The sequence below is a fragment of the Salvia hispanica genome, chromosome 3 (assembly GCF_029641045.1).
Source record: "Salvia hispanica isolate PSC_SH4W2 chromosome 3, Shi_PSC_v1, whole genome shotgun sequence".
In the NCBI taxonomy this organism is placed as follows: domain Eukaryota; kingdom Viridiplantae; phylum Streptophyta; class Magnoliopsida; order Lamiales; family Lamiaceae; genus Salvia; species Salvia hispanica.
The window spans coordinates 11952588-11973815 of NC_142694.1; the positions used below are offsets into that span (position 1 = coordinate 11952588).

The following is a 21228-nucleotide window of genomic DNA, read 5'->3' on the forward strand; positions in this document are numbered from 1 at the left end:
TGCGGGCTAATCGGGCTGTAATTTTATCGGGCTAGAAATTTTCAGCCCTAACCCTATAAATTTGGCGGGCTATTCGGGCCGGCCCACGAGTTGCGGGCTACATTGACATCCCTATTGAAAACTTTAGAGCAATGATGGAGGGATTTCATTACGAGGAATAATGATTCTTTGAAATAAATAATTCCATCTTTCTTTTCTAATTTATCCTAATCAGTTAAGTGAAGAATCAATGGACTGAATTATAACTTTCCAGTTGAGACAGAGATATATATTGTTTTTTTTCCTTCTAAATATCACCATCAATTTCTTGATAATATTATCTCGAGTTATCAACTTCTACACTAATGATAAATTTCCGTATTTTTTTAATAATTCAGACCATAACTAGTAATTCGCATTAGAATTTAAATAACATTATAACACAGTAATTTCAAATATTTTTGACCATTTAACCTAATAACAAAAAAAATTATAGGAAGACTCGGCCTAAACATGGAAGAACTGATTCAAATGTAAGCCTACTTTTTTTTAATATGGGCTCTTGGTTTTGTAACCGCAATGGTACATAGGCCAGCAATAGGCCAGCCATCCTCTCCTCTGCCACGTCACCAGCACTAAAAAATCCACCTGCCACATCAGATTTAGGCCAGTCATAGGCCAGCCGCAATAAATTTAATTCAAAAAATACTACATTTACGGAATTAAAATTACGATTAAATTTACGGAATTAAATTTACGAGACATATACGGGAAAATTCATTAACTTTATTTAAATAAAAAAAAGTACATTAACTAAAAATCAAAAAAATTACATAATAAAAAAAAATCCGGGCTTCCACACACGAGCCACCGCCCCACTCTACTCCTCACTAATTTATTAAAAAAATACATTAACAAATGTTAGTATGCCTTGCACTGTTATAGTTTCCCGACGGTATGACATGTTTCTGTTTTAGGTCTTAATTTTGTAGTGGGTCTAGCCCGTCGTCTGTGTGCCTATTTAAAAATTACATAATTAAAAAATTCATTAAAAAAATGTACTCCCTCCGTTCCCTCATAGTTGAGGCGGAACTTTTCGGCACGGAGTCTAAGAAAAGAATGTTTAGTGAGTTAAATAGATAGCTAATAAAGTGGAGTAAATTAAGAGATTGATGTTTTTAAATTTAAATTTCATTTTTGTAAAAATTGAATCTTTTATTTACATGAAAAATTCTTTGATTTTTTAAAATGAACATTCATAGTTAATTAATCCTAAAACTCTTTTGTCCAGAAACTGAACATCCGAGAGAGAAGAAAATGTAATGAAACACAGAATTTTTCATAGCTCTCTACTGTAAACTTAATTGAGAAAGAGTGAAAAGAAACTCTAAACATCTATCTTCATCTATTTCACATATTATCACCATCAAATATTTAAAATTTCAAACTTGAAGTTCATATAAACTTCTTAGATTTGGGGTCTGTCATCGGAACACAATTAGCTAAGGAACTCAAGTGTATTCAATCCACAACCTAATTTTTGAACAAGAAATTATCAGAAAAAAAATAAAGATCTGCCTTTATTACTCAAAATTTCCAGAAAATCACTACAACATCCGAAATTAAACCATAGTTCCAATAAATTGAAGGTGGGTTTATCCACCCATCAGCGTCGGCAAGGAGGTGGCGTGGGTTTATCCACCGTCGGCGCCGGTAAGGGGGAGCACGCCATAGATGGGGTTCGAATTGTAGGGAGAAGTGAGAGATCCTTGTTGTAGAGAGAGGGGCGGCGAAATGAGAACCCGATTTAGGGTTAGAATTGTAGAGAGGAAGGAGAGATCTTTGTTCTTGACGGGAAGGGGGAGGCGACGAAATTTTGAATTGTAGAGAGAAGGAAGAGATTTTGTTCTTAGAGAGAGAGGGGGGAGGCGGAGAAGTGAGATGAGAGAAATTAGGGTTGGTTCAATTTTTTTATTGTTTAATTAGGTTAATTAAGTGTAATAAGGGGATTCTAATTTAGAGCTCAAATCACCATTAAATATGCTAATTCTTTCCTTATTTAGAAACGACTCAACTACGAGGGAACTTCCCGAAATGGCAAAACGACTCAACTATAAGGGAACGGAGGGAGTATTATATAGTTTTTCAAAAATTAAAAAAAAAAAATTAAAAAACGGCACTAGCCGAGCGCTGGCCGATCGGACCTCCACAATGGCGGCTAGCCAATCGGCCAGCGCCCACCGATCGGCAAGCGGACGCCGATTTGTTCGCCGATTTTGCGCTGGCCGATTGCAATGGTTCGGCTAGCCGATCGGCCAGCGCGACGAATCGGCTAGCCGGTCGCTAGCCGACCATTGGAGATGCTCTAAGAGTGTGGGCTTTTGATTTAATGTGTTTATTTTAAGCCTATTAGTTAATGGAGTGTTAAATGGTAACGGAATTAAACGTTATTCATTATTTAATTTTGGATATCAAATTCTCATCTGTTATATAACATACGTGATTAAAATCAAATTACCAAAATATTTTGATTTGATTACTACTATTGTACATACAGAAACAAGAACTCGTCTTCATCACTCACACATATAACTGAAATAAAAAAATAAAAATCCCATATCACTATATCAACACTTAATTCCAAATCCTTTCATCGCCTCTAAAAAGCTTTTCGATACTTGGATCATTCCCTAATGGTAGGTGGTTCCTATATTCCCCCTGGCAAGCCCAAAGAACATAATAACAGTGAGGGCAAGTTTATATCCAAACACGACACCACGCTACCCTCGTCGTGTAGGAGGTCATTAGTGTGACAGAGAGGGTGTTACGATCACCCTAACGCCATCCCACGAGAGGAGGAACACTTTTCAAGACATCACAAAGTACAGTGAAATAAATTAGTCTTAAGATATGTCTAATAAAGATAAGGTGCTCAATGAAAACAAAGTGATTCGCTGTTCAAGATAAAAATCCTACACAAAGTGATAACAATCCTGTGCCTCTGCACAAAGTGATTCGTTGCTGCTCCTTGCTTCCACCTAATCATGGCGTCTTGCTGCTGAGGCTCGACTCAATCTTTCGATGACATCTTCGGTCGTCTCATTAACCCACTCGTCATGCCCTTGCAGTTGCCCACCTGCATCACAAAACATATACTTGTAAATTCTATGTTCATTCATCCCATTGTATGACAAGAATATACGAGACTCACCTGTACTATTTTGCATATCATTCTTCACCTTCTCCTCAATTTCCTGTTGCCAAGTTGCCAAGTTTTCCTTCAAATTATGGCTGTCCGGATAACGGAGGCAGATTCTGTTCAAGATAAGCTCAATGTTCTTTTTGATCAGCGGGTTCTGATGATTGTATAGCAGAGGAAGCAAGTACAGGACCGCATCCACCACCATCCTATCAACTGCAAGCTCATTGGTAGAAAGCAATAAGAGAAGGTCAATCGGTTCATTACCGATCGTTTTATGCTTGAACATTTCAGCTCCGAGAAAACTAGTAACACACATTTCGACTACTCCATCCGTAATAGCCTTCACCTTATTGCTTTCGACGCTACATAGCTTGTGAATTGCAATGACAGCCTCTTCCACTGCGAAATCTACACCTTCATTCACTAACCTCACGAGTGGTTCAAAGGGCTCCAATTGCCCGATCTGTTCCTTGAAAAGATCATTGGTGCATATAGACGAAAGGGCTGCAGCAGCTCCGGCCCTAACCCGCACACTCGCATAAGGCATACGCGGACCCGACAAAGCACTAATAAGAAGCTGAATGGCAGAAGGCGATGTTGTTGCCACAACACGGCTCTTGATGCCGTCGTCGTGGAAGCAGAGGCTCGTGATCATCGCAATGATGTCCTCTTTCAAGCCATAATGCTGGGGATCGATTTGAGAGAGAACATTCACAAGTTTTTCTACGGCATCATCCGATTCTGCAAACTTTGCCCGGATTGAAGGCTTTACTTCTATCGATTGGCGCAGCTTCTTCGCATAATCTTTCTGATCAGATGTGGATGAGATCTTCTCCAGCATATGTAGCAAATCATCATCTTCTTCTTCTTCTTCTTCATTGTAATTACTACTTTCTGGTAGATGGATTGAATGCTCCTTGCACCAGTTCTCTATCATGTTGCGAAGTAGGCGGTTTGGTATGAAATTGACCTGCTCCTTGAGGCTGGCACGATCATATGTCTGCCCAACACTCACATATCAACAGTAGAAAAGATAAATAAACCAAGTCAAGAATTCAAATATACTACTACTGTATTTGCTAATCAAACCAAGAAATTACCACATATATTTGGAAGATTTTCAGCATAGTCAACTTGGTTATGTTAGAAATTACTCCTATCTATGCAGTAGCAAAATTTCCCACAGAAACCAGAAAAACCATAGATCTAAACACACAAACACAATTCAAACTTGAAAACAAAGCATTTCTTGAAAACAAAGCATTTATCATAAGTTTCCCACAGAAACCAGAAAAACCCTAGATTAACACACACAAAACACAATTCAAACAATCAACAGCTCACCCCAGAAGAAGAATTAGTGACCGGGTCCACCATGAGTTTCTTAGTAGCGGGGCATATAAATTCCACCGGCACCACCATATCTTGATCCGAATTATTAGCAGCCTTCTTCAGTTTTAATTCCATAAACGAATGCATCAGTTGACGAGCAGTTTCCATATCCTCCATATTGACGGAGCCCTCCGCCTCAGCCTCAAGCCGCTGCAATAGCTCCACCAGCATTGACATCAAGTCGTCCGCCGCCGTAGTTTCGTCATTCGCCATAGCAGCAATTGATTGAAACCTAATCTACTCTCTCTCCCTCTCTCTGTCGATGTGTATTTTTTAGTTTCGTAAATCGTAGTAAATGAAGTGTTTTGTGTTTACCAACCAAAACAAATTGACAATAAATGATCTTTAATAAACAAAGCATGTTCAATTAATACAATCCATCTTAGCTTAATTACACCGTGTTAACAGTGCAACCTAATCAAACTCAAAAGTTTGGTTATGGATTACCTCATTGATTAATTACCTTAGCTTTTTCTTAGTTTTATGGAAAAATTATATTTTAATATATTTAATTCAATTACATTTTTTTATTATTACTGCATGTATGTCCAAATTCATATAGACACGTATCCACACTTCAAATTCCACTAAATAATTTCACATTTACATGTAAATAATACTACTACTTTATTTTTCGTTCCAAAGGACCATCACTTGTAAATGAGGATTATTTTATTCCTAGCCATTGCCAATACGACTATTTTATTCCTTTGTTATCAGTAGAGTAAGATTTATAAATGAGTATCTAATGAATTAGGTGAAAATTAATAAAGAAACGGAAAGACTAAAATTGATAAATAAAATTAAATAAACAACTAGAGACATTGTACTTAATAGTATATGACCAAGAACAAAGTCATATTATATTAAATGTGTTGATTTTTGCTGTAAAAATAAATGATTCAATTATAATGAGATGACAAAATAAGGAATATAATTCAATTATGGCGAGACAATGGTGATATAGCTGGGGTATAAAATATCGGTGGCATATTTAATAAATAGTTTTAAAAGCACAAAATACTATTTTTCCTATTTTTTCAGGACATGAAAAAATACGTATGTCAATTCTTACAACTCACCACGTAAAAACAAAATTATTCATGTTGCCCGATTGACATCCCTACTTTTCAGGGACGGATTAAACTTTTCAGCGACAGAGAGTAATTCTTAAAAAATGAATTAACTACCCTTACAATCTATGAAACAATCTATGAAGTAGTTTTAAAATTTGTTTAATGGGAGTATTGTTGGAGAAAAATCTATTTTTCGAAGGTCAAAAAGGATCAAAAGATAATTTTGTTTAGAGCCCAATTGCAACACAGACTTTTTACCAATGTACAAAGTTTCCAAGTTTTCATCTCCTCAAAAATTGAATGACTTCTTCCCACAGACGTACATTCTCTCATCTGCAGCTGTACCTCCAAGCCGCACAGTCGTCATTTCTTCGTATAGATCACGTATGGATCCTGAGCAATAGCTAAAACATCAGGTCGCTCGGCTTGATTGTATGTTAGGCAACGGCAAATAAAATCCTGCAGCAGCAATAGACGTAATGTTTCAAGTCACCAAGAATCAAGAACAAGTATAGATTCTCTCGTTTGTGTGTTTATTGTGCAATTTCATTAGAGCAATATATAAGAAGAGCAGAAGAAAGAGATTCGACACATGCAGCACTGAGCTCGGACGTGCAAGAATTACCTTTGCCTCATTAGATACAGATGGTCTTGAAGGGAACTCAACTTTAGGAGGTTGGATAATTGTATCTTCACAAAGAATTCTCTCTTGACTTTTGTCGTGCCCAAAAGGCCTTCTGCCAAACAGCATTTGGTACAATAAGACACCCAGAGACCAAACATCAACCTGTACAATAAACCCATTTGCATGATTGGTTTTATACGAAAGGTACAAGAAGAAAACGTCATCTAAAATTACTGACCTTCGAGGAAATGAGAGGTATCCTGTTTAGCTCAAAACATTCTGGGGGCAGATACCTGGAACGGAGATATTTATTTCAGAAAAGGAAATTGTGCAAAATAGAAAAATAAATGTATATCATAGGATAGTGTAGAAACTACAGATAGAGAGTCAAGAAATCAAGATATTTGGCTACATCAATTGACAATGGCACCTGAAGCCGAAATGAAAATGCTGAAATTGTATGCGTTTAAAATAGAACTCACCAATATGTACCAGCGCCATGGGACGTAATTTCCACGCCTTGGGATCCAACATTGTCCTCCACAATCTTGCTAAGACCGAAATCTGTGACTTTAGCAATGCCAAATTCATCAAATAGAACATTTCCAGGTTTCAAATCGTAATGAATAATCTTCACTGATCTTTTATTCAGGTAAACAAGGCACTGAAAGATCTGGACTACGATAATCCTAGCTTCTCTTTCTGGGAGTACAGGTGTTGCTTTAAGAACAGCATCGAGATCCTTGCCTGGAAAGGAGAGAGAAAACTGAAAGTTACCATCACTTTAAAGGTAAGTAGCTTGTACTTGCATAAAGTGCCAATCATAATAAAGGTATTGAATGATGTATTGCATAATACACATATCCTTGGGCTAATAATGTCCCTCCTATAATCATCCCGTCTCCAGGAAAAGATGTTCAAATGATGTCTGATGATATAGCTGGAATATAATTAGTCATACCACTGCAATACTCCAAGACAGTGCAGAATGTGCTGTGATCAATCTCAAAGATGTCCCAAAGCCGAACTATGTGACGGTGGACCAAAGTTTTGAGAATATTATATTTCCTGATTGCATGCTGTATATAGCTTTGCTTCTTCTCTTCACTCCACTGAGCACTTAAACCATGTAGCTTACAGGCAACGTATCTATATTCCACCAAGTCAAAAGCCTGCATACATAATTTACCGAACAGTATAAGATTGTTATCTTCATTCTAGAAATAAAGAGCGAAATATAAGTTCATAGTTTTACATTATAAATATGTATGTACTGGGATTTTAGAAGTTCGACAAGATATTAAGCATACAAAGATAGCCCTGACCTTATAAACTTCACTAAATCCTCCTTTGCCCAAGAGGTTTAACAGAGCATAACGGACATTCAATATCTGAAAATTGTTGAAACGAGAGCCATCCTCATCCCTTATACGTTTCATTTCACATATTAATCTTCCCTTTTCGAATTCATGACGCTCTCTTTCACACAGTACAGCTTCCTCCTCCTAAAGATAGTGTAGGTGCAAATTATGAAATTATCAAGAAAAACAAAGGGAAGAACTAAAAAAGGAAACACGCTTACCCGTTTGATGCTGGCTAGGCGAGACTCGAAAATTTCATCCTGCATGAGAATATCTTCTTCCTGAACCCTGCCATCTGCATCAGCTACCTCACCCTTGTCTGGACAAGACAAAACATAAAATAGTTTTCATTATACTAGGGAAAGGAATCAAAGAAAACTTTGAGACAATAAAACGAAAAAAAATAAAAAAGCTGTTGTGCCGTATATCTATACGACATATAGGCAAGATTAACAGTAGATTAATTACAAATTGTACTTTTTCACTTTCGGTGCAATAATACATCCTTGTAGCACTAAAAGAACAAATACAAAATTTGCTCCATGAAGGAAACCTAGGAATAGCTCAAAAACAGCATAAGTAGGGTTTAGGATGTTTGACATCTCTATAGCTGACAAATAAAACAGGCATAAGAATGTTTGAAGTTCCTTCCCTAAGACCAACAATACAGTGAGGAAGCAGGGCATTTCTCACTTTCGAAATACAATTTAGCAGACCCCTAACAAGATTTTTTCTAACTTCCATCAGAATAGTAAAAAGTAGATCCTTCTTCCAACCTAAATTCAGTATCATTACCATCTTTGTCATATCAACTTTTGTTGTCTTTTGAAATCCTTTTAGCAGAGCATATCTATAAAGATCACCTCAAACTCTTGCGAATTACAGAAAGTACACTGAGACAATCCATAAGTAGAGCAGCACAAGATTTGATAAATATTTTTACCGAATGGTCGTTTCTTCAGAGATTTTCTGTGTCTTTCAATTCCCTCCTTCATTTCCATCAAACTCCTCTGCCATAAAAACCCAATTAAACAAAGCAAAAAAATTTACAGGATGAGTATGAGAAAATTAATTCTTGTAAATGGAGCCAAACATTCACTGGAAACACCGTGGGATGAATCAAACACTCCCTAAGAGGCAAGGCCACATTTGAGAACTTGCAAATTAAACCATACGAATTTTTGGACGTGATGAGCTCATATGGCATCCAGGAATCATGCAGCATGTGACGACAAGTGACATTTTATATTTTCATGCTAATAGATTTTACACAAATAAGAAACAGTAACTATTCAACAAATTAGTTAAAGCATGGAAGAGCTTACAAGTTGGGCATTGATATCTTTCATGGCTTGTCCACCCTCCCACGCTTCAGATATGATCGTGCCAGCTCTATTAAGTTCATTGAAGAAAAAAGGAGTGGAAATAAATAATTAGATGATACAGATCCAGCTGAACAAGACAGAGAAGAGGAACTCCAAGAGGCAATGATAGAGATCAAAATATCTAGTCAAATCATATCAGATAAAGAAGAAGATTCAGCCTGATACAGATTGGTAGTTAGGATTTGATATCTTTTATTATTTAGATAAGATTTGATATCTTTAATTAGTTTATTTTGAGTAGGACTCTTCACATAAATCTCTATATATTGTGGGATTCTCAATAGGTAGAGATATCTTTTGGAGAAGATCATTGTTGGACGGAGGTAATCCGTAGGCGGAGAAATCCGTGACTCAATAATTAGTTTATTTTCGGGTGCTTGATAAGGGCTCAACCCTTATCAGATTACCAGTTACAAAAATGATAAACAAAAAGAAAATCTAAGGGTGCGCAGCAGCATAGAAATTTATAATCCATTTTTTTAAATAATACTGTGGTGATTCATATGTATTTTCGTTAAACAAAAACAAATCAGAAAATAGTAAATCTTTTTTATGGCAATATTAAGTAAAAATAAGACAATCAAAATTAATCAAGAGCTTTTCCTGAATCTAGATAGATTTCTGTATATCTCCATAATTCATTTCAGGCAAACAAAATCATTAAGATTTTACAACTGGAAGCAAATATCTCTAGTCTCTACGTAGTCCATTATAACCCTCTGAAAACCCCAGATCCATTTCCAAATACCTGACCTCTCCAATGTTGCCAAGTCTGAGGGAATCCTGGCGTACTCTCATCCTTGCCTCTTGTCTTTCAGCTTTTGATACAGACATCAATAATTCATATATTACTTTCATTCTCTGCATTGAAAAAAACAAAAGAAAATAACTACTTGCCCAGAACATTGATCCAACATCTTTGAGGAGCTAAATACACGTGTCAGGCAAATCAGAATCATAATCTGACCTTACACGTTGATATGTTATTCGGTGAAATTCAATCTCTGACTTTTCAAAATTTAAACATAAAAGGAGACCGCCTTAGAGTAAAACAAGACAGAATATACAATAACTATGAGAATCACAAGCCAAAATCTGTGCAGGTTAGAGAAGGCATACCTTTGGTTTCATCTGTTGTTCATAATCTCTGATATTATTAAGCTCCTGTTTGAGTAAAGGAAAAACATGGATGTAAAGAACTTAATACGGATTCTATTTTTTTAAGGATAAAACTTCACTTAATGAGTATAACAAGCATAATTTTGACTCAAGTACAAAAAAAAAGAAAGAGAGAAACCGCCAACAACCTTTTCGAGTCGTTCACATTTATTCCGGGAATCAGAGACCTCTTCGCGTGATTTTTTCAGTTCTTCCACCATTGCTGAAACCTTTGCGCGTAGTGAAGTTCCTTCATCCTGTAATTTCGAAACAAATGCAAAAAATAAATATCTATGGAAGTTATGTTAGTTATACTAAGAACTCTTAGGTTAAAATAATGACATTGGTTCTAGAATTTTGACAGGGTAAAGATCTAAACACAATTTAAAACCTCTCTTGAGGGGTGACCGTCATGCCCGAGCTGTTCTTTAACGAGTCCATCCTGCATACCAAAACCAATAAAAGACTTATGATAGATATTAATTTAATTAGACAACAGCAGTAATGAAAGCATATGACTGTCATGTGATGACAGAAGCTTCGCATAACACGGATGAAGTAACTAACATAATAGACACCAATTGACGGAGAAATACTATGATTTCTTGCCTGATCACTAACACGAGAACCCCGTCCCCTACCGGAAGAGGTAGTAGCCCGAGCACGGCTTTGTTTTCTTATACTTACATCACCACCTAGCTTGTTGTTGTCAATTGGTTCTGTGTTCTTGTGCCAAGCATCAGCTGCTGCCAGTTGTGTACTTCCAGAAAAATTACTGTCCTAAAAGAGACAAACAAACAATAAAATTGTATTATTAGGGAGTTTCAAACAACTAATAAATCAAGAAACAAGAAAAGGAAATAGGCAGTTAAGAATATAAGGAACAAAATACTTAAGCAAATCATGTCACATCAACTAGAACAAAAAATTGTATGTCACCTGAGCTTGTTCAACAGAAATAAGGCTGCATACTTCATCAATCTTCTGCCGCTTTTCAGTATTTGCCAGTATGAGATAGGCTCCTCCGTTCTGCCACATGATATGGACAGATCAAACTGAGAAAGAAAAGATTAAATGCATACATGACAAAATCAAGATGTAGATAGTAGAGGTAGCAAACCACGAGGCAGGGATTCTAGGGCATACCTAAAAGCAAAAAAAAACAAGAATAGAAAATTCTAAAACTAATAAGAATCTGCAATAGTTTTAAGAAGAAGCACGTTGGTCAAATGGGATTAGTGCATAAGTCGCATCAAACCAGCTTTCATTTCGGCCCACTTCAAAACCCATGAAGAGTCAAGCATATCAAAACAAGAATGTTAGGTTAAGTTTTCACAAAAGGAAAAAAAATCCTTAGCTGTCAATCCTATATTTATTACGCATAAAGGAAGAAAGGAATTCGATATGAATGCCGGCTGCTTGATCAATTCTAAACTTTGTTCAAGGTAGATGTAACAACAGTTGATTGAGTATTCCACTAGCTAGAGTAGAATGTGAAGAAAGATGGAGAGATGTAAATTATAGACCGTGCGTGTGTATTAGAAGCTTCCCAGGTATTATGACTTGAATTATACTTGTGGTTTGCACTTTGCAGTGTGGTCCAGTAGGTAGTGTGGTGCACAGTAGATATGGATACTTCATGTTATTGCAACTCAGGTTTCTCATTGGAATGATTTTTAACTTTCTATATGCATACATCAATTGGTAATCTATGGATAAATGTGTTTCTCCAAGAGAACAAGTTCCTAATCAATTAACTTTTGGTGTTTTTGGAGTAAATAATGTTCCACACAAAGGTTCAGAAAGTGCTCTGCAGATATGACATGTGTTTGCTATTATTTCAGTATATGCTTTGAAGTAGCTAACAGATATAAGCATGTGTATGCCATCTGTTCTAACAACTCAGTCCGATACTGCACTTTGGGGTTGAGCAGTTATAAATGATTATCATTATATAATCGTTGTCACCATGGTAGTTACTAGTTAATGGTTTGGAACATAGAAACAACTAGCTCCAAAATGCCAGTTTATCTACAATTTACTTTGCGGACTATAATATATATATATATATATATATATAATATGTATTCATATACTTTTCCTATCTTTTATACTTTTTCCTTCTTAATCCTAGCCCCACGATTTTGTCATCTGACGGTTAGATTAATGCCACGTGTCATTTAATAATGCACATTTTCATTCTAATAATGCACAGCGGCTAATAATGCAACATTATAGACTAATAATGCATTGATCACAACCATCCAATTCAAGGATCCAAGGGCTGAGATTAAGAAGGTGAGATTAAGAAGGAAATAGGACACTTAGGGTGCAAAGGAGCTTAACGCACCCCTATATATGCTATGAAAATGTCTATGGATGTGTAATTTGAACTAAGTCCATAAAACAATCAAAATATTTGGATTACAGTTACAGAAGCACATCCAGCAAAATCATATCCTCAGCAGTCAGCATCACACCATATTTCCTGATCTTGCCATTAACGATACAAAAAACAATAAACATCAAATCAGCAATCCCCACATTGAGCATCAATAGTCACACATTCTTAACATAAACATGCAAGAACAAAAAACTTGCGAAATTTAGATTTTCTCTGCACCACAGAATGCATCTAGTTGAAGAATTCATATAAGTAAAATCCAAATACTCACATCATCATCAGAATCATCAACTAAAGACTCCGGCAGACCATCCGCAGCACCTCCAAACTGGGCAGGCACAGTCAACGAATTCAGGTGCGTCTGGTCTTGTTGCGGCTGTGAGGCAGCTACAGATGAAGCCTTGCCCACCAATCTCGCTTCAAGTTTCGCGATCTTAGAGGACTGACCCGATTGGTTCGAGGAATTGGATGAATGCAAGATCAATTCGTCCGACATTGCTCGTCTATTGAAAAATCCAAGTAAATTCTCAATCAATTGTAGTCAATTGAAGTAAATTCTCAATCCAAGTAAATTCTTAAGCCAGTGACAGAAGGTAGCCAAAATTGGAAAAATAAAATTGCAAAAAAACAAAAAACAAAATCAAAAACAAATGAGGTGATGAATTTTGAATGCTTGAGTGAATCATCCTGTTTCTCCAAAGACGCTTTGAAGATTAATCCATGATACATTTAACGCTTACATCAAAATTCGGTCTCTCTCTCTGTAGGCTCGTGAACGTGTGAGTCTAGGCGAACGACGGCGAGGATACAGATGAATAGATTCCTTGAAACGAAGAGGATTAGGGTTTCCGAATTTGCTGAAAATCTGCAGAGTTGAGCTTGAAGATTGAGTGAATTCGTAGAAACCAAAAAGAGGGAAAAAAATGGTGGGCGAAATGCATTTGAAAAGGGAGATTTTTGAAATTTATGAAATGGTAATTTTGTGTGACAAATAAAATGATGAGAGAAAGGTAAATGAATTAATTTGTTGCAGCTATTGATATGATAGGTTATAGTTGGGGTAAAAAAAAAGAGAAAAAAAAAAGAAAAAAGAGTTATAGTTGGGGTAAAATAGATTTTATATAAGCCGAAAAATCATACAGTAAAATTTAGTTAAATTTTGCATTTACCTTACAATATAGTAATTTTTTAGTAAAATTAACCAATGTCGTTTATTCATAAAGAAAATAGTGTCATGTGATTGAAAAAATCAACAGTATATTGTACGTAGATGCCAATTTTGTTGCCTTGTGAATAAATCCTCACTTCATAATTTTATGTCTTATTTTTAAAATTGCAGGAAATAAATGAATTTGGCTAAATTTCATTATTTTCTGTCAACTAGTAATGTTTATTAATTTGAAATTTGTTAGAGCTTTGAAACTCTATACATAAATTCTACTTCATCCACAATTGTAGCTATTTTTCTTTCTCATTAATATACATATTTGACGATAATTTATCATGGGTTTATTTTACTAAAATATGAATATTACAGTTAGTTCCATTAATTCCCTTTTTCCTTATTTTCTTTCTTTTTCCAAAATTATTTCTTTGTTTTGTTGGATCTGAGCAAGCATAATACGCGTCATGTAAGGAGAATAGGAAGAAATTAATGAAGTGTGACATAATTCATGTGACATCTTGTATATAAAGAGAGAAAATATATCTCGAATCATATTAATGCCCTAATTATTTTGATAGATTTAATAACATTCTAAACTTACAAGCACGTCTATTTCATAGATTTATTTGAATAATTCGACTGAGTTCTTCTTATTGGCTTTGTTTTGGTGTGATGAATTTGGTCGAGATAGTATATTTAGTATTTTCTCAATCATAAAATAATGTTTCATTTTACTATTTTGAAACTTCCATAATTTATAGTTTCATTTACTTTTTATTTAATTAAATGAATTTTATACTCCTCTAGATTATTACTCATATTGTATTAAAAATACTAATATGCATTATTAATGGAATGAAGTTACTTAAACGAAGGGTGGCCTAAAAAAATACTACCTTCTATTTCAATATACATTACTGTTTTGACATTTTCTATAGTGAAATCAAATGCACAGCACTAGAATGAGAGGCTGACCCAACCGACTTAATTAGATCACTGAAACGCGTTGGTGGTGATATTATTACTTTTTTTACAAAATTACTGAAAAAATGTACTAATAAACTAAAATGAGAATGAGAATTCACGAGTGAAAGATAATTAAGAAGAATGGAGTTGAACCAATTTGAATTGTTGTCGGCATCAAGACAATTAGGGCAGGGGCTCCAGAAATGCGTTACGTCAATCTCACTGAGCCATGGTTTGCAGACGGATTTGTAAGTTGCAATGGTTTGAAGAAAAAGTCTTAATAGAATATCAATGAAATTTTTTATTGTGAGTATCTGAATAAATCTTGCTTCATTTTCGTTGAATTTTAGTCCTTAGAGATCAATTTCTATCTACCAACCTATAATTAATAAAAAAAAACAATATACCTTTGAATAATATATATAAGCATAGATTATGAATAGCACTATCATGATTAGACAGAGTCTACAAAACGGATTAAGTAGTAAAAGAAATATTGGGAGTACGGCACCAATAGACAATAGTTATGACATATAAATCTTAAAAAAAAAAACACAAATTCCAAATACTTATATCAAAAAAATAAAAACCTAATTCAAATAACAAATCAAGCCTTTCTCTAATTCAAAATGAGAAATCAAGCCTTTCTCTAAGGTAATTGACGAGAGCGGCGATAGAAATAGATAAGAAGCACAGTACATAAATTAATGTAATAGACTTTTTAAAAAATGAAAATGACTATAATATATTTGTGTTTTGTTCACATATAAATATATATAATATCAATTCTCCATGATTAAATAAAATAACATCTTCTATTATATCCGAAAAATATGTTTGTAATGCTAATGACAATATAATATGTAACAATAAAATTATGCGTTATAAAAAAAAATTATTTTTTGGATTATGAATGTTATAAAAACGAGAATCGATAGTTCAACTTTAGTGGCTCCATAAAATCCTCTAATGGATTGAGTGTTGGGATCGTCGGGTCCAACATGAGAGTTGATGCCTGTGGAAAATGTCGGGAGACATTTAGCACCCATCGTGCTTTGGGAAATATCGGGAGATATTTTGCACCCGTCCGTCCTAGGAGATACGGGAGACATTTGGCACCCATCCAGATGTCAGGAGACAGATACTCCAAGAATGAAGCCACCAACCAAGAAGCTTGGTGGAGCCAACTTCAAGAAGTGACACGAAAAGATGTTGTTAAACTTAACAATTGTTATGCTTACAACAATGTGCCTCGAGCCGCCTGTACCAAGTGCACAAGAGACGAACGTCGTCGTCCGAGATGCATACAATAGTTGGCTCTATGAGAACTACCTACGTAAAACGTTATTCTAAATGTTTTAGATTATAGTGATGTGGAAAAACTTCGTGAAAAACTTTATCAAACATGACGAAGGCAACATAGCTGCCATGGTCACTAAAGAAGTCAACCACGTCGAGAACAAATGCGGTTGGTATATTGATACAGGCGCTACTGCCCACGCGTGTGCAGAAGTAAGTTCTATACTTACAAGACTGTTGAGGGGAGGAAGCTCAACATGGGGAACCAAGTCTCATCCAAAGTTGTCGGCATTGGAGATGTGGTCCTCAAGATGACGTCGAACGTGGAAATCACTCTGAAGGAAGTGTTGCATGTCCCGGACATCCGCAAGAACCTAGTTTCTTGATCAATGCTTGTAAATAAGGGTTTTAAACTTGTATATGAGTCTTATAGGTTCTCTGTGTATAAGTTTGGAAAGTCCATCGGAAAATGCTATGTAACCGGGGGCTTTTTAAACAAAGTGTACCGGCTATTCACCGTGTTGAAAAGTCATTGGCTAATAATGAGAATGTCACTACTTCATCTTATTTGACTGAGTTTTTAAATCTATGGCATTTTAGATTAGGACATGTGAATCGTAATGCTATAAAATGGTTAGTAAACTTGGATTTACTAAAGACAAATGAAGTCAATACCCAAAACAAATGTGAGATTGTCTTGAGGGAAAAATAACTAAGTTACCGTTTTATTCTGTTGTGCGGAACACGATACCCCTTGAGTTAATACACACTGTTGTACGTGATTTAAAATTTGTGCAAACAAAAGGTGGTAAAAACTTTCATAGATGATTGCACAAGATATTGCTATGTCTATCTTCTAAGAAGTAAAGACGAAGCAATTGAAACGTTCAAAAATTATAAGAATGAAGTTGAGAATCAACTTGGATGTAAAATCATAATGATTCGAAGTGATAGAGGAGGCGAATACGTAGCCCCGTTTGAGGAATTATGCAACGCAAGTGGTATAATTCATCAAACGACTGCTTCATATTCACCACAATGTAATGGTGTTGCAGAACGCAAAAATTGAACTCTTAAAGAGATGATGAATGCATTGTTGATCAGTTCAGGGATGCCCGGGAAGTTGTTTTGACAGCCAACTACATCCTAAACAAAATCTCACTCAAAGGTAAGGATGTTATCCTTACGAGTTGTGGAAGGGTGGGAAGCCATCCTACAAATACCTCAAAATATGGAGGCGTTTGGCCAAGGTGATGGTTCATCCGCCCAAAAAAGTTACAATTGGTCATAAAACGGTTGGTTGCATCTTTATTGGGTATGCACTTAACAGTAGTGCATATCGATTTGTTGTCCACAAGTCTGAAATACCGACTGTGACCGTAGGAACAGCAATCGAGTCAAGGAATGTTGTATTTCTTGAAAATACATTTTCTTGCAAAGACAAAGAAAATGTCGCATCCAATTCAGAGACGAAAATTGAGGATGAAACCACTAGCTCTAAATCAATGGTTGAAGAGCCAGAATCGCGCAAGAGAATGAGGCATAATCCAAAGGATGCAGTACTGAGACGTGGTAGACTGGTAGTAGGGTCATAGTAGGGTCAGAACACCAAAGACCTTTGGTCCTGACTATATTACTTTCATGTTGAATGAAGAACCAACACCGATAAAAGTAGCGTTTGCTGGTCCAGACAGATTGCATTGGCGAGAAACTGTTCAAAGCGAAATTAATTCAATTTTCTCACTCTGAGGCGGAAGAACCATAGATGATGTATATGTTAGAGATTTAAAATTGCACAATTTAATTAGTATCCTTAAAAGGGTTATTAAACGGACTGTGTTTGTAGGATATAAATTTGTAGTATGGAATTATTTTGATCACTACAATGCAAGTAAATGGGTATAGGAAAATTATCTAAGGAATAGAGAACACCATGAATATATTTTCACATTATTATTTTATAACCATATTAATAGTTATTTTTTCACATCATATACTTAATGTTCACTACAACAGAGGAGTACTAATTTTTTTTTTATGTATAGTGAGATTTACAAATGACACTAATTAAAGTTGTAATGTATTGCAGGTGGATAGTTATTGTGTCACAAAAATAAAGCATGTGACAGTATATATATATAGTGTCATTTAATTATGTGAGGACATAGCTGATTTTGTGATTTGTAAAGATATAGTTATTTTTATAATATGTGAAAATATAATTTTTTATGACAATATATTTGTAATTAGTTATTGAAATTTTTTATTAATAGTAAAATTTGTGCATGTGCATAACAAAAACATTTTTGATAATTTTAGATGTCACAAATTTAGTTATTTGATAAATTCCACAGAATTCCTTTCATTTTAAAACTGTATTAATAAAGATTATAAATACAAAATATATAGACACTGAGTGCTACTAAACTTAATTTGTTCCACCTAAAACTGTAGTACACGCATCTCTTAATGTCATTATTGTGTTATTACTAGACATTTGGTTGTAGTGATTTATAAATATACCATCATTACCACAATAACATAAGACTTCAGAACTCTCAACTGATTAAAATCAAATTAGAAAGGGAGAACATATTACATTAATTTACCAATAGGAATACAACAAACGCAAATTTTGTTTTTAGTGAACATATATATGGAGTATTATCAATCCCACAAAATACAAAGCGAGTGGGCAATAGGCATGAAATCCATCATCGAATTTAATAATCTAGCATTACCACACGCTTATTTTTGTAATTTTTGTAATTTAGCAAATTTTCACAAACACTTATTAATTAACTGACATATAAATATATATTATAACATGTGAAAAATACCCTTAGTAATCTTCATGGAAACATCTTAGCTTGTTTTGTTGAGTCCAAAATGAATCTGAGGAAGATGCCACTGCATCAATTCAAGACAAATAACAACAATTTTAATTAGTTACAAATTAATGAATAAACTAATTCATGTGGTTTATAATTGTTAATTAACGACTTACATTTTTTGCAGCTGCGCTAAAAGCTTCACGATGAGTAATTTCAGGATTGCTAGCCTTTATCCTCTGAATCTCCTCTCTATACATGAAGCAAATTTGGGCTTGTGTATATATATAATTTTTGAAGCAAATAGAAAAATAAATAAACTTCTCCATTATTTTTGGTTTTGGCCATTATGAAATGAACTTACTTTATAAAACGGTTGTATGCTGATGGAACACGTTGTCTTTTCTCCGGTGCTGTAAAAATATCAGAGTTATTTAACAAATTTAGTTTAAGATACGATGTTAATGAAATAAAAGAGGTAATAGATTATGAAAAGGAGCAAAACTAGATACATACAATTTCATCTTCGAGGAAATACATTTAAATGAGCATAGTTTTTATTACTACATCAAACATGGTATGAGCATAGTTTTTTGTACTTGTGATATCAGCACAAATAAGTTTTCATATTGCATGAAAATCAAGGTTCTATTTATTCTTTCAATTTATGTTTTAAGTTGAAGTGGGAAAACAAATCAAGCTTTATTTTTGTGTAATTTTAGTGTGTATTATGCCTATAACATATTATCTAAATACAATCAATTTCTTAGAAAAAAAAATAGCTACATATTAGTAGTACTTTTCATCATTATGTATGCATATGTATATATCAAACAAACTTCTAAATTAGTGATATACTATAGAAAAGATAGTACTGTCGCAGTCACAATAGGCCAAGAATGAAGAGAACGATAAAAGTCAGTGCACATTTGTCATCACTGTTTTTATCAAGGGAAATCATGAACTTCAATAAAAATGGGATTTACTGTATTAGTAAATGGGAGATTTCACAGCACATGTTGACAGATGATAGATTTAAATGAATGACACCAATAAAAAATTTTGATGTATTAGAATCACAATAAATATAAATAACAAAACAAATAATGCCAACGTAGATTAGAGAAAAGATTAGAGAACATTACGGCGTATCGGAGGCATCTTAGGTTGTACTTCATGTTGAGTCTGCAATGGACCATATCTATTATATGTTGAAGATGAGCCATTCACACTTTCTTTTACAGCAGCCTCTCCCATTGATTGTTGTTTCTGCATCTTCATTAAAACATCAATGTACAATATCTCACACTTGGTATAATCCTCATTAACAAAACCTAAACTCCAATTTCAAAACTGGAATGATCCTCTTAATAATTTGCATGGAAACGAACAATATCATAATAATGTGATGTGAGTTTGGGGTTAATACCTGAAAATCTTGGATATAAACAGACTGGAGCAATCCTCCCATATTAACAGACAGCAAATTAGCACAGTGCCCACATCTAACAGTCACCACATTCAACATGTTGCTTCCTGGAACATTCACCTACAATTCATTCACTTCTTAGAATTCAACAACATAAACATGTATCACATAGATCAAATACTAGCCATCAATACCACAAAAAACTGGCAAAGTTGAGGTTTCAATTTCAGTTTCAGTTTGAGCTAAACCCTAATTTAGGAAAATGTTAGCCTTCTTCACTTCACACTCTATCTAATTTGGAAGAAGATGAAGAAGAAAATCTTAATTAATTTGAAGAAAACCAAATTAGATTCCACTAATAATTAGAAGGCTGCAAAGCATTTATGGGAGTGTATTGACTGTAAAAATGATGGCAGTGGTAGCAGGCACATAAGCAATGGCCATTAATGGGTTGTGCTAAAAATAAAGTCCCATTATCGTCTCTCCTTTCACTTTTTCTGCTGGTCTGTCGCCTTCCTCTCTCTTTACCTCTTTATTTGTATGAGAAAGAGAGAGAAGAAAACGACTGGTCTGGACCGGAAATCATAGATCACCTTATAACCGTAGACACCATCATCATCATCTCAATTAGCTTACTGTCTTTGCTGATTTCTTCAGAAATAAATCATTTACTATCAGAGTTTTTGGAATAATCAATTCACTTTGTGTTATATACATTTAAATCTAAACAAATACATATTATTTGTGGTATATACATTTAAATCTAAACACATACATATTATTTGTGTTATATACATTTAAATCTAAACAAATACATATTATTTGTGTTATATACATTTAAATCTAAACAAATACAGTACATATTATAAATCAACCGTAGAAGTAGACAAAAACTTGAAAAAGATAAGTAGTTCGAAAAAGCTTTCAAGAACCCTAAAAAGCCTAAATCCAAGATA

General features: G+C 34.6%; 3 protein-coding genes across 4 annotated transcripts; all 3 read right to left on the reverse strand.

The window, feature by feature from the left end:
* Nucleotides 1–2862: 2862 nt before the first annotated feature.
* Nucleotides 2863–4881, reverse strand: LOC125215392 (U-box domain-containing protein 9-like). The gene is made up of 3 exons (XM_048116797.2): nucleotides 4526–4881; nucleotides 3191–4181; nucleotides 2863–3115 (listed from the first exon to the last, which is right to left on the reverse strand). Exons 1-3 carry the CDS (start codon nucleotides 4784–4786, stop codon nucleotides 3018–3020), a joined length of 1350 nt encoding a protein of 449 aa, XP_047972754.1. The 5' UTR covers nucleotides 4787–4881; the 3' UTR covers nucleotides 2863–3017.
* A 697-nt stretch (nucleotides 4882–5578) lies between these two features.
* On the reverse strand, nucleotides 5579–13078 carry LOC125208895 (serine/threonine-protein kinase TOUSLED-like). The gene is made up of 16 exons (XM_048108406.2): nucleotides 12854–13078; nucleotides 11118–11207; nucleotides 10788–10958; nucleotides 10570–10620; nucleotides 10328–10435; nucleotides 10140–10184; nucleotides 9769–9881; nucleotides 8961–9027; nucleotides 8579–8645; nucleotides 7857–7954; nucleotides 7600–7779; nucleotides 7236–7446; nucleotides 6757–7021; nucleotides 6513–6567; nucleotides 6275–6436; nucleotides 5579–6108 (listed from the first exon to the last, which is right to left on the reverse strand). The coding sequence occupies exons 1-16, from the start codon at nucleotides 13076–13078 to the stop codon at nucleotides 6013–6015; spliced, it is 2004 nt and encodes a 667-aa protein (XP_047964363.1). The 3' UTR covers nucleotides 5579–6012.
* Nucleotides 13079–18711: 5633 nt separating this feature from the next.
* Nucleotides 18712–20738, reverse strand: LOC125209044 (protein YABBY 2-like). Of its 2 annotated transcripts, none has more exons than XM_048108630.2 (6): nucleotides 20467–20738; nucleotides 20273–20392; nucleotides 19989–20112; nucleotides 19208–19256; nucleotides 19020–19095; nucleotides 18712–18922 (listed from the first exon to the last, which is right to left on the reverse strand). In XM_048108630.2, the coding sequence occupies exons 2-6, from the start codon at nucleotides 20369–20371 to the stop codon at nucleotides 18878–18880; spliced, it is 393 nt and encodes a 130-aa protein (XP_047964587.1). In that variant the 5' UTR covers nucleotides 20372–20392; nucleotides 20467–20738; the 3' UTR covers nucleotides 18712–18877. The 2 variants fall into 2 exon arrangements, with proteins under 2 accessions (XP_047964587.1, XP_047964584.1); XM_048108627.2 differs by having other exon boundaries at nucleotides 19989–20118; nucleotides 20467–20729.
* Between the last annotated feature and the right edge of the window lie 490 nt (nucleotides 20739–21228).

Coding starts and splice junctions, on each gene's coding strand:
- LOC125215392 (XM_048116797.2), bottom strand. CDS start 4,786: ATGGCGAATGACGAAACTACGGCGGCGGACGACTTGATGTCAATGCTG. Junction 4,182..4,525: donor TCACTAATTCTTCTTCTGGG/GTGAGCTGTTGA, acceptor AGTGTTGGGCAG/ACATATGATCGTGCCAGCCT. Junction 3,116..3,190: donor TGATATGCAAAATAGTACAG/GTGAGTCTCGTA, acceptor TTTGTGATGCAG/GTGGGCAACTGCAAGGGCAT.
- LOC125208895 (XM_048108406.2), bottom strand. CDS start 13,078: ATGTCGGACGAATTGATCTTGCATTCATCCAATTCCTCGAACCAATCG. Junction 10,621..10,787: donor GTTCTCGTGTTAGTGATCAG/GCAAGAAATCAT, acceptor TTTGGTATGCAG/GATGGACTCGTTAAAGAACA. Junction 7,955..8,578: donor TCTGAAGAAACGACCATTCG/GTAAAAATATTT, acceptor TGTCTTGTCCAG/ACAAGGGTGAGGTAGCTGAT.
- LOC125209044 (XM_048108627.2), bottom strand. CDS start 20,371: ATGTTGAATGTGGTGACTGTTAGATGTGGGCACTGTGCTAATTTGCTG. Junction 19,257..19,988: donor TAAGATGCCTCCGATACGCC/GTAATGTTCTCT, acceptor ATATTTTTACAG/CACCGGAGAAAAGACAACGT. Junction 19,096..19,207: donor GCATACAACCGTTTTATAAA/GTAAGTTCATTT, acceptor CTTCATGTATAG/AGAGGAGATTCAGAGGATAA.